A 13250-nucleotide genomic window follows, 5' to 3' on the forward strand; every position below is an offset into this window, starting at 1 on the left:
AAAGATAAAGTATTTTTAAAACAAAATACTTATACAAAAAGTATAAAAAAAAAATAAAGTAAAATAAAACGAAAGTTTGTACATTGATCTAAACGAGAGTATGACATAACATGATACATAAGTACAATAATATGTAACATTTTAACATTCATTAACACAAAATAAAATTCACGCTTACTTGGAGATCAAGGCTTTTTTTACCTCACTCATTCATATACACATGCATTCTTTTTTTTTCTCTCTCTCTCTCTCACTCTCTCTCTCTCTTTCTATTTTTCTTATTTTCTAATTATCTTTATCCGAATTATCTCCCTACGTATTTTATCCTAACTTAGGAGTAAGTTCTACGTAGCACTGCTAGTATCACAATTCTGTATTTTCTTTCAACTAACTAATCTCGTAATACAATCGTTTGTTTGTAACAGATTCGGAAATACATTCTAATTGACAAAACTGTTCGATAATAATAATTTGTAACGCTATATTATAAAATTCGAAAAGGATAGTGTAAGTTATTTACACAATAGATAATTAAAATTATAGAAATGAATTTCTGTTAAACTAACAGAATCATATGCGGTTCGCAAATTTTGTCTACCTCTATACGGTATATGAATTACGTTACCGTATGGCGATGAATTAAAAAAAAAAAAAAAGAAAAGTACAACTAGAAAAAGAAAGAAAAATCTAAAAGACTTATAAAAATAATATACATAATACACATACAATAATACGAATGTCAATGAGTTAATAGCTGCTCGATGAAGGTCTTTGATTCGATATTACACAATCTAATAATTAGCTTATGTATATACAGAATGATTATTTTAATTCGTAACTGGTAAATTGGGATCTATCAGATTACAGCAATTGCTTTTTTCTGGCCTCTTCAGTTTGATAACTTCTTATTTTTTACTTCTTAATAATCTATCAAAGTTTTGAATTAATTCGAATAAATCCTATCATATCGTAAATCCTATCATATTGTCAACGTGACAAAATTTCTACTAATACTAGTTACGGATTAATAATAATATATGATGCCAGGTAGTCACAAGCTCGTTTGCATAACAAAGAACACTATTCCATACAGTCTATTGACTTAACACCTAACAACGAATTCTAAGTTGACACTATGGACACGAGTTCAATTTTTTGGCTGGAAACGAGCCATGTAGAAATCACAATCGGAACAATATTTCGCAGGTTCGATCACCTGTTTTTGTCGACAGAGATCGCAAAGTACGCTCCTAGACGATAACGAAGTAACTATGCTTGGTTTCTGCATGGAAGACGTTGTTTGGTTAATCGGTGAGCTACTTTTCGAACTAGAAAGAAAATGGATTTGTTTGTTCTGTTTAGGAGGAGGTGGGTGCTGATAAGCTGGATATTTCATATTCGATTGGATTTGTCCACTTTGTAAAGGATTAGGATAAGTTTGATTAGGTGCTAAAACGTTTTGTTGATCCTTCTGCGGTGGTCTTTGATAATTGTCATACCTCTGTTGATAATTATGAACGTTCTGTTGTTTCTGTTGATAAGACAACGTCGTCGATGATAATGGATTAGGTGGTGGTTGATACTGAGGTAATGATTGACTGATTCTATTTGATTGAGGCACTGATTGATAAGGATAATTCTGACAATTATTATGAGGGTATTGATTTGGATAAGGACTTGGCGATTGATTTGAGGGATAGCTCAATTGTTGCTGAGAATACTGAACAGTTATCGGACTGGCATTGTGATTGGAAATCCTCTGATTAAGACCATTTTGATGCTGTTGTAAACCACTAGCTGACAATTGCTTATTCATCTGATTGTGTTGCTGTTCCAATTGATAATACTTCTGATAAGTGTTCTTTTGACACAAATTCTTTTGCTGTTGAGACACGGACGGTATGTATTGATTACCATGCATCTGTGTTGGATAAGGACTAGCTGGCTTCTGTGTTTGTGATAATGGAACATTTTGATTTCTAGGATGCGACGTTTGAGTTTGCGTGTAGGAAGATTGTGATGGCAAATACTGTGGATATCCATTTTGAGAGTAACGTATTTGTTGTTGAAGTTGTGGAGAATATGAAGTTGGTGGTGGATTTGATCCAGGCATAATCATACCCGGATACGTTTCTCTACTTATATCCTGTGTTTCAGTATTATAAGATCCAGCCATTTTTTTGTCTACTATTGAACCAATGGAGTCATTAGAATTTTGCCTGCCGAATGTCGGCTTGACATTTTCAGGTATCGAAATTGGATTGACACTTCTCAATTGATCCTGGAATGGTGTGGCCGGCACACTGTCAGCTTCGCATTTAAGAGGAAGAGTTTGTTGCTGGAATCTTGGTGTACTTTCCCTGTTCATCTCAGCTTCCTGAAGATTCCTGATTTCACGAAGTACTTGAGCAGATTCTGGCTTGTTCATGGCAGATCGTAAAACTCTCTCCAAAATTGGATTAGGTATATATGAGTCTTTTTCGTCATCCTCAGCTGTAGCAACAAGAACTACTTGATCGCAAAATGACACGCTCTTCTTTTTACCTATCCTCCTCTTAACTTTTCTCAATTCGATATCCTCTTCGTTCGGTAGTATAGTTTTGTTTTGAATAGTATTTTGCATGGCGACCTCGCTAATGTCATCTTCAGGATAATCGATAGGTAATCCATTCTCATGTGGTAATGTTAAGGACATCGATAAAATGGCTGCATTTAATCCACTCTGTTGGACACTGCAGGAATTATCAGAAGTCATTGTTGATATGTAAGTATCTTGATCGGTCGTGGATTCAAAGCTTGGACTTGGAATTGGTTGATTCGTGAAATTATTTACTTTAGGGAAAGCGTTTAAACTATCTGAAGAATATTTCAATCGCGTTTCCTCTACTTGCTGATGTTCGTGTGACGTATCGATCGCAGGAGTAGCGATAGAATTTGAATTGGGTTGTTTTACAAGATTTTTAGATTCAGGCTCTACTTTTGAGCTGATTTGTAACTTGTTCTGTTCGAATCTTGCTGCCATGTCTTTGACAGATGATACTACTCTAGGACAATCGGTAACATCCCGACCTACCGTATCATATCCAAGACTATTCATCATCAAATCGCTAGTTCTTCTTGCTATGCTCGACATTTGATTCGTATTGACAGATGGAGATCTAATTTTTGGTATGTCCTGTTCAAGTGAAGCCTGCTTCTTCATTCTCTTTTCTGCCTGTTTAGCTTGTAATTCCTTCAACCAAGTTTCGCTCGAAGATTTCTCTTCTTTTTCCTGTTCCTCACTCGTTTTTAAATCTTTCGAATCCGAAGCTAATATCTGTTCGTTCTTCATTTGCAATTGTGTAAAAAGAGTACTAATCTGTTGAGTCTCTAATCGGTGTTGACGTTGCTGATTCGAAACGAACTGCTGCTGAAGTGATTGCTGTTGATTCTCTTGACCAATATTAGTCTCATCGATAGGTGGCGGTGGAGGTGGAAAATCTTCGCTAGCTTGTCTGGAATGTGACACTGAATGAATGGATGGGTATGGAGGGGGCGGGAACTCTTCGCTCGGTTGTCTTGAATGAGAAACGTTTCCATTTTCCGGATATGGTGGAAGAGAATCCAAAGAACCTTGCTGTTTTATAGGACTTTGTTCGCTGTGTACATCTGCACGAGTAATTACATAGGTAGGCTCATAAAGAATACCATTAGCATATTGAACGACATCGTCCTGAATTCTAGGCTTGTTGTTATAGTTAGTCTGAACATTAGCAGAATGTCCGCTTTGTTCTATACCATAAGACGGAATGAAAGGTAAGGAATGCGATTCCGTCGAATAATCAGCATAATTAGAATTACGATTCGATGAATTCGACGAATTTCCACTGTTCATATGATTCCAATAGCTGTTATTCTGATCTTGGGATCCTGTTCCTGAGTTAGATGAACATTGCCCGTCTGATGATGAATATGTGGACTTGTCGGCTTGCTGATCGCTATGCACTTCACCCGAACACTTAGACTTGCTAAGCTGAGAAGTGGTTCTAACAGGAGGTGGGGGTGGTACCTTCGCTACATGTAACACTTTACCGGCACTACCGTGGAAACTCTTTCTCATTAATCGACTTCTTTCCAAATTTGGGTTGCTCGTATTCCCAAGAGTATTGTTGGTATTGCCAGCAAATTCCAGATGACCTTCGGACAGATAACCACTCAAAGATTGCGCCATTTCGTTACCCTTTAAACCAACATTTGAATCGTCCACGGATTGCTTTGGCAAAGTATTCGAGGTACCTTCCACGTTAATACTTGCCTGATTGTCCTGTCCTTCTCGCAAATCAGGCATGCTTCTATTCTTTCTTTTTATCAGCCCACCCATCAATAACTTTCTACGAATCTTATGCTGTTTTTTACCTTGTTTTTGCTCAGTCACGTTCACGTTACTTTGTTGAGAAACTCTGGTTGTACCGACCTCGATATTTTCCTTTGGCTTCTCAATCGATTTGATACCTTTCGGAGAGGGTGAAGTGCGTGAAGGTGCTATGGAAAAGTCTTTTGATATGTTTTTGTTTCTCTCTTCGCTTCTAGCTCGTTTCTTATCCTTCTTATCGTCATCGCAACGCTTTGTACGTCCAAACAATCCTGTTCTTTGAATTGGACGATCATGGAGCATATACTCCTCGTCTTCAATGACGTTTACGGCTGTAGCTTTACTTCTTAATGTCTTTTTCTTCGGTAGAGTCGCATAAATCTCGATACTTTTCGTCGTTGGTTTCTCCACAACTGTTACTGGTGCGTTCACCAACAGTTCACGACTATTCTGTCGAGAATGATTACCCTTGTCCCGTGAACTTTGTCGGGAATGTTGACCAGACTTGCTGTTTTCTCTCGAATGTCTACCCTCAACTGCTCCTTCTAAAAATATACACGCATACATCAATTAAAGTCTTTATTAAAAGCTCAAACATGAAAAATAATTACACACATACCTTCTTTCTCTCCATTAGCTGATGTTTGCTCTTGTAACATTCTTCTGTGCAAGCTTCTAGTCTTCATCACGCAAGTATTGTGTTTCATTCTTGCGGTCGAAATTGTATGATCGTTATTGTACGGTGCTTCCATCGCAGCTCTGGCTTTATTACTAGCCGCTTTGCACAAAGCTACAGCTGTGCTGAGATCTCCAGCTTCCTCGGCAGCTCGAGATTTGTCCAAAAGAGCATCCGTTTCCTTGCAAAGACGTTCGCAGTCATCTTTTGACGAAGGTTGGTAACCTTCCGGAATTTGTGCAAGCTGTGATAAAAAAATCATTGATATAATAATAAGAATAATGCATATCAAATGATTATCACTGATTAATATCTGAATGATCTTAACTTGTAGATTGTGCTTAAGACCCTGTTGAAGTGGAAGACTGTCCGTAGAAGACAATGAATAGGAATCATATCCAGCATCATAATGCCCACTACTGCTACTGGATAATTCACCAGACTTACTGGTAGGACTTTTAGGAACTCCAGAGTTTCTCTGAACTTTATTGACAAAATACAAGTACGGATTTTCCATGGTCGTAGAAGAACTTGAAGATGCACTATTCCTATCACCTGACCAATTTCCAGAGTCCCGTCTTCGTGGCACATTCAAATGTTCCGGTATACTAATCCCATCCGAAGGTGTTGAGCCAGCACTAAGACTTCTAGTTAATTGCATTTGTTGCTTCTTTTGTTGTTGCATGACGCTCTCAACTGTTCTACGGCTTATGTATTTTGATTCGGTTTCTCCATCAACCACATCAACTCCCTTTAATAAGAAAAAATGTTTACTATTCATTGCACAAAATAATTTATCTAAAAAATAAAAAGTATATAAATCAATTTAGCAAAGGAAACAAACCTGATTATCAAAGATGTTGTTCTGTATATCTGTAAGATTTTGATAATCACTGTAAATTCGTTGAGCGTAAATATGAGGAGGACTATCCGGATTAGGAGTAATGGCACGTCTGGCTGTACTGTTGATCGAAGGTTTCTCTGGACTAGGTGTGATGGATCTACGAACGTTGTTCTTCGGTGGTGTTTTCAATATGTTTCCACTTGGAAATCGCGTGACAGTTTTCGGAGCATTTTCAGTATTTACCGGAGTCCCATCAGGTGTTGCATAAAGTAGTAATAAGGGTTGATATCTACCCCTTCTACATTTCTCAACTACCTGTTCCCATCGTGGACCTATTTCTTTAACTGTGGCATCATCGAAATAAATCCAAACCTGAACAAATTAAATAGAGATGTTAATTTTAATCAATTTAATAATGTATTTAATCATTGTTATTATTTATAAAAATTAAACAGCGCTTACCTTGAGTTTAGTATGAAAAAAGAAAGTGGAGTAATGTTTTCCATAGTAAGTGACAACCCCAACAAGATTATGTATCGTTGAGGCACCCCAAGATGAATCAACAACGCTATGAAAAACATCAGTGAGCCGAAGGGATGTTCCTACCGTAGCGAATACATCCATTATATGTTCTAAGCATGGTCGTTCACTGTCCCAGACAACCCCAACGGAAACTATTTCCGGTCGATTTATGAGCGTCCTACAAATTTGGATCTTCGCACCACACGAACTCTAAAATATGATATAACGTGTTAATCAACAGGTCTAAAGACTCAAATAGACAAATTTCCTATTAATTTTTTTATCCACTTACTGGACAATCACGAATGTCTCCCATTCCGCCGGCTCTTCTCAAAAGTTGACCAAAAAGATCCGGACTCGTTCGTGAGTTAGCTTGAGTTTGACGAGCTTGTGACGTTAATGCTGATGCTGACACGTAATGAACCATCTGCAATAATGATGATATCTCTTTCTCTCTCTCTCTCTTCTTCTAATTAACGATGATCGTTAGTTTCAGCTAGATTTCTAACGTCATATATTCGTAATCATACTTGTATCATAATTATCTGACGACATCGAAGATAATGAATGTCTTTGATTATATTAACGACCGACCAATCAATTATCCTTATGAGATAGTTAGCCGCGTTCTCAATCGGTGAATACAATACATCTGTGCGGTTTACTCTACCATGGAATAGACTTTCGCAACCGGTAGAACAACTATGTATATATCAGCATTAGTTCGTTGTAAACTTTCAAAGGCGGCATAATAAACATTTTTATCTGGCGTAGAATAGCCTAGAATTCGATATAGAGTATACAGACACGAATCCACGTGGGTGGAGTCGTTTCCTTAAGGTTCTTTTGTCTCTTGGCAAGAGTAAATGTAAATAAGAAAAAGTTTATATTGCAAACTGGCTCCATACATCGTGTGCATCGGTCATGGCCGATTACTTTTACCATGTCCCCACGAGTGTTCCTGATTGATAGATTCGAACGTGCCACTTTCGTTTTACGATTGCCCTTTTGTAGTTACGTTGGTAGTAAGCTCTCCTGAATTTTTCTTATAATCACTGTCGCCTGCAGATTACACCAATGAAAAGAAAAAAGATTTCCCAACGAATATCTGTTTCAGTTTAACGAGCAATGAAATTGTATTGCACATGCGTGTACACGCACGTTGTCTAGAAACTAAGTTGGGTATCTCGATTGGGAGCTCTAATTGATCAAAAAAGGAAAAAGTATTTGGGTTGCGACAATCTTAACTGTTGCGACGAATAAACGCATTTTGCAAAGGAATCATTTATAACGTAAGAATAATCTAACATCTCTTTTTTTCCAAAAGATAACACGAATATCATCATCTAGAAATCCTTTCTCCTTCTTTCACCCTCTTGAATATCGAACAAATGAACCGTCAAATCATGATTGACTAATCCGAGGTTCAAAATGACTGTGAAAATGGCTTCCGGCTTAAATCACTTAAATCCCGTACGCATCGAGAAAGGGACCCTTTCTATCCCCTTTTTACGTTAGCATTTACAGGGAACCCTTTTACCACCCACAAGGACCCTTCTTCTTTCTTGTGCTCATCAATCGTGCAGTAAAAAGGTTATTCTAGCCCTGGAACCTTTGGTTTATGTATTCTTGGTATATAATCCTTCTCAGCAAAAATTCGCCATATTGGTTTTACCTGAGAATCTCTTACCGTGAGAAAAATTCTACTCGAAAGAATTCCCGAATTCTACTCGAGAGAATTCCCGAATTCTCTCTGATTAAATCAAACTGAATTAACAAAGGATAGATTCGATTAATACGATTTTGAAGGTTCCCATAATATATTCTCTATCGATTCGGCGATATATATGTAGCTTCGAGCTATGAATAAATTATATGATACTGTAAAAGGGACGTCGACGAACCTGCGTAAAGGGCAAAGGCTCCGAGGTGGCTCCACACGCACCGCAAACGCTTTGTTCGACGAGGGTCATGGCAAACTTTTGATGTGGCACGCAATGTCCAGCACTACACATGTCCTCCGCTTGTCCGCTGGCTATATGTAAATGAATACGTAGCAGAATATTTTCCTAAAAAAAAAAAGAAAAAAAAAGAAATAATAAAATAAAGTAAAATAAAATAAAATCAAAATTTACATCGCACATCGAACTAAATCGTATGTCAAATAAATCATGAATAATAACTGGAAAATATATTTCACGATTGAAATTCTCATCGAATTGAAGTATACACGGCCGGCATTAAATATGTATTTTAATTTTCTTTGGATCGCGTAAAGAAATATTTTCAACAGAGATAATCGTCCTTCATTCATTTAATACTTCGTCAGCAAAAGTAGAAGGAAAACTTTGTAATCGACTTTACGAGTTCGCAATTACTTTCATGGTGTTATCCGTTGGTGATCGATGTCGACACACGCATGCATACATATTTGCGTTAAACGTGACCACGGTGTAAACGAGAAAGTGGACTCTCGTCGGCATTTGCCGATCTCTCAAGGATCGTTCAAAGCTCGGCTTGTTAACCGCTGCTAGGAACCATTAAACTATTATATCGCGGTTGGTGGTGAAAAGATTTGATGGCATTAATGATCAAATTTTATCATTTTTTTTTTATTACTATTATTATTTTTTTTTTCTTCTTCTTCTTATGTAGGTAACTAATAATCAGCATGACGCTTATTACGTGGCAAAATATATACGAAAGACACTAAGATGAGTTAACAAGAGAGGTCGAGGAAAACAGATGGAAATAATGTACTTATATATGTTTATTTGTCTTTGTATGTGTGTGTATATATGTGTTTTTTTATGCATGTATGTATGTATATATGTATGTGTGTGTGTGGTACTTACGAAACATTCCGCAGCATCGTCCATAAATCCAAGCTGAAACCTTTGCTGATCGAGAAAGCTCTCGGCGAGGGCGCGACGTAACGTGTCGGGTGGCAAGGCACTTTTTTGTGAGGACTGCAACTCCGAGAACAGCTCCTGCGACAAACAAAGTGACAAAGATTTAATGTCGGTCTTTCATTAAAAGAAAAGGAAGATGGAGAAGGATTGAATGGATCGGCAAATGAAACTTGTTATACTTCTTATTCACGATCGAACGCAAATGAAATTGTTTCGAGACATTAATCTTCCATACGATCAGCGAATTTCTTTACTTTTTATTCTTCCCTCGAGCTTAACATTGAACTTTGAACAAAGGTATTTAAATTTATTTCCTAACCGAACTGTGAACGTTGAACATTAAACACAAACATCGAATAAAAATATTCAAACTTCCATTGAATAATTTGAATAAAAAATTTGTACAACTGCTGTTTAAATTTGTTCATCGATTGAACCGAACGTTAAATATTGAACAGAATGTGGAAGTACAGACATTCAAAGTTGCTCAAAATGGTACTTAACTGTTTTTGTTCAATGACTTATTTCTACATGTTACCCACAAACTTTCTGTAATTTTGCAAATACTCGACAGTATTTTCAGAGGAAATGCTCTATCTTCGTCGTATTCACAATATCTCGTTTAACAGACAATCGATTCAAGGAATCGCGAGCGATTTCAAAAGAGGATGCTAGCGAAAGTGCGAAGAACTGGGTCTGTGTGAACATGCGAAAGGTCTCTTATTCACTGTTGTGTCATCCGAATAAAGTAATCAGAAATAGCAAACAAGTAAACTATTCAGCTAAAACTTTAGGTTTCTAACTTAAAAAGATTCACAGATATCAAAACATCTTCATGAAATCGATCGAAAGACAAGGCTATTTCTTTCGTAATGGACTTTTTTTTAACGAACACGAATGCAACAACATTCGTGGGTAGAAAGTCACCTACGAGTTGCAGCGAGTTGGCCCGATCTTGCTCAACGTTAACATTTCGAGATACGATGCTAGTGAAGATAGAAAAAAAAATGGACGTACAACAGAAAATATGAAACGACCATTGCCGTCGACGACACTTGCGCAAGCGGCACAAGTGAAAATTTGCACTTTGATAAAAAAAAGGAAAATTTCGTCTAACTTGTATTGACCTAATCCGTATAAATATTTCAACGTTTCAACAAGATCGATGTCATCAAATTATTAGATTGATAATAATACTCGTCTATTGCAATTTTGTTGAGATAAAAGATAAATTTAATCCTTTTGCTGTTTAAGATTACTTCTTCGTATAGTGTCACCTAGATCTTTAACGAAGCAATTCAGTAGCAGTTAAATCTAACTTGAAAAGCTAGAACTGATCGCACAAAGACCGGATTCAAAGTGTCCTAAACCTGATCTATGAATATGGCCTATGAACAAGACTAGGTGAAAACTCTTCCTGATACACAGGATATGATCACTTTCCTGATGAAAGTATATTTCTTATAAAAAAAAAATAAAAAAATAAATAAATAAATAAGATATAATGTAAAAGAGAAAAGAGAAGAAAGAAAAAATTTGGAAAGGAGCCTAAATCAGTGCGGTTGTATCGAACGATTGTTGTAGGAACAGGAAGTAGCCCTAACTCTTATTTAAAAATTCTTTCTTATTCATCTAATTCAATGAAACATTTAAGAAGCATTATTATCATGAAACAAATTCGCGGGAAATCAGAAATTACAGGGCGTTTTCAACGAAACTCTTGAATGAAAGACGTTCGATCGGTTTTGTGGGAAGGTATAGTAATGGAAGTGACAGATGTGTTACGAAGAGAAGACCGGTACATATGTATATGTGTACATACGATGATACTACCGGAACGATCACGTGCAAGCGTGGAGGATGTCGCACCTGTTCGAAGCTGGTTAGTCGTGTGTTCGTGAAGGAAAAAAAAAAAGAAAAAAGAGAGAGAAAGAGAGAGAGAGAGAGAGAGAGAGAGAGAGAGAGAGAGAGAGAGAGAGAGAGAGAGAGACATCCAGCCGGTTTTGTAGAAATTGTGCTAAGCCCCTTCGAACGAATGGGGAAGTGAAATCGACGAATAACAGCTCGCTACCAGGTTATTGATCACTATTTAATGACTCAACTTTTTGTAGGAATATGGTGGATGGATAAAGATAATAAAAACGGAAAAAATTAATAAAGATGCAAGAACATTTTGAATCGATGCAATATCTTCTTCAAAGTAACTCGACCATTGCATTTAAGTAGGGCCATGTGTTTTCTCGAGTGTTTTCACTGCAGGTTCCTACTTTAACGACGTTATTACCCGACCGTAATCATGTCGTTAGGCTTATCAATCGCATTTGGTGAACATAAAAACTATTAAAAAGGAATCCCTACTATAAAGCACATTGATAATCCTATGTAATAGAAATTCTTCAAGGTGAATTTAATGTTGAAGAAAAACAAGAAATTTATTTGTGAAAAATATTCAAGCCTACTTTCTTCAGATCATTTAGATCCATGTTCGAGGGTGAATCTTCCCTCTCCATTCCACTATCTTCTTCATCTTCTCTCTTCGTCGTGACTTCATTCTGAATCCTATCTTCCTCCTTGAAACGTTGAGATGAGGCCGATGAGACGGAGGAGGTTGAAGAAGCCGTGGACGATATGTCCTGTCGTATCTTTATCCACTTCAACATTTCGCTGATTCTTCGAGGATCACAAAGACGGAGAATATATATTCCTTTCACATTGTAATGAAGATCGTCACAATGATCGATACATTCTTCATACGTTTCCTCGGCATTTGCATTCTTTTTTCTTGGCAGAGTAAAGTTGCAGCAACCGAGTTGGGAATACCAAAGACTTTCTATCCTTATGTAACACGTCGATAAGCTCAAGGATCAAGGAAAGAAATATCTATGAGATAATATATGAATATTATTTTCCAGGAAGAATATATATATATATATATATATATATATATATATATATAAAAGAAGGAAAAAGAAAATATAAATAAAGATTAGTAAGGATTCCGGTCTGTCTCGTAGAAAAATATGATGGTTGCACTGTAGAGAGAAGTATGATGATCATAACCAAGACGATCGCACGGTGAACAAGCTCGTTGAGATAACCCGTTGCTAGACTCTAGCCGAAGACTCGATTAAAAACATAAACTCGTTTGGTCGGTAGTACTCTTCCAACGAGAATTATCCTCGCTTTATTGGCTCTTGCAAAACGTAAATGAATCTCATCTTCCTGGATACTATTCTTAAACCAATTTCTTACGGGTAATCTTATGCATTCAAAATCTAAATATATTTATATATAAGATCATCCTCATAAACCACGTAATCGATCGTTCCTTTCCAAGATCCTGATCAAATTTTCTCTTCAATGTGATTTATACGTTCTAGTTGAAAGGAAACGTTTGCGGAAGACCTGGAAGAGCTGGCTTCAGATTACTCTTCCGGGGCTTAACGCCTCGTCGCGTCTCAACTATACCACTTCCACCTACCACGTGGTTTCCATTCTACCCTTCAAACATCATAAATTTGTCTGCATCTTTCGTTAAACTATTTGCCCTTCTTTGATCTTCTCAAGAAATTGTTCTCTTGTTGGTACCTTGAAGAGTGAAAGGCGAACTAGCAGACAAACGATACGCTTCGTGTAAAGAACGTATAACGATAATATCTCAAAATTACACTTCACTGTTCACTTTGTTCTAAAACAACAAGTGTCCAAATCATTTGTAAGATGTTTCCAATAAATATATTAATCACTGTAATTTTTTTTTTTATTTTTTTTTTGTATTTTTTTTTTTTTCACTTTTTTCAACTATCTTAACACTTTTATTTCTCTTAACGATGATAAAATCATTGAATCAAAGACGATCGATCGATGAAACAATTCGAAGACATTTATCGAACGCTTTAAATGTTTTTAATATCACTGATATTATATATCAGAAGATTCTGATGG

General features: G+C 36.7%; 1 protein-coding gene across 7 annotated transcripts in view; it reads right to left on the minus strand.

The window, feature by feature from the left end:
- Positions 1-225: 225 nt before the first annotated feature.
- The window catches only part of ec (ubiquitin specific peptidase echinus), a 59220-nt gene continuing 46195 nt past the window's right edge, over positions 226-13250 (minus strand). For 6 of the 7 annotated variants that reach the window (XM_035885844.2, XM_035885842.2, XM_035885843.2 and 3 more), the window contains 8 exons: positions 9249-9383; positions 8298-8462; positions 6686-6820; positions 6334-6603; positions 5872-6243; positions 5356-5778; positions 4971-5271; positions 226-4896 (listed from right to left, as the gene is read on the minus strand). In XM_035885844.2, coding sequence (XP_035741737.2) covers positions 1148-4896; positions 4971-5271; positions 5356-5778; positions 5872-6243; positions 6334-6603; positions 6686-6820; positions 8298-8462; positions 9249-9383 — 5550 coding nt within the window. In that variant the 3' untranslated portion in view covers positions 226-1147. Of the gene's footprint in view, positions 4897-4970; positions 5272-5355; positions 5779-5871; positions 6244-6333; positions 6604-6685; positions 6821-8297; positions 8463-9248; positions 9384-11764; positions 12105-13250 lie in introns of those variants that run through there. The other variant, XM_035885848.2, reaches the window with a different exon arrangement.

This window comes from Vespa mandarinia, chromosome 4 (genome assembly GCF_050613455.1).
Source record: "Vespa mandarinia isolate Hongniang chromosome 4, ASM5061345v1, whole genome shotgun sequence".
Classification (NCBI taxonomy): domain Eukaryota; kingdom Metazoa; phylum Arthropoda; class Insecta; order Hymenoptera; family Vespidae; genus Vespa; species Vespa mandarinia.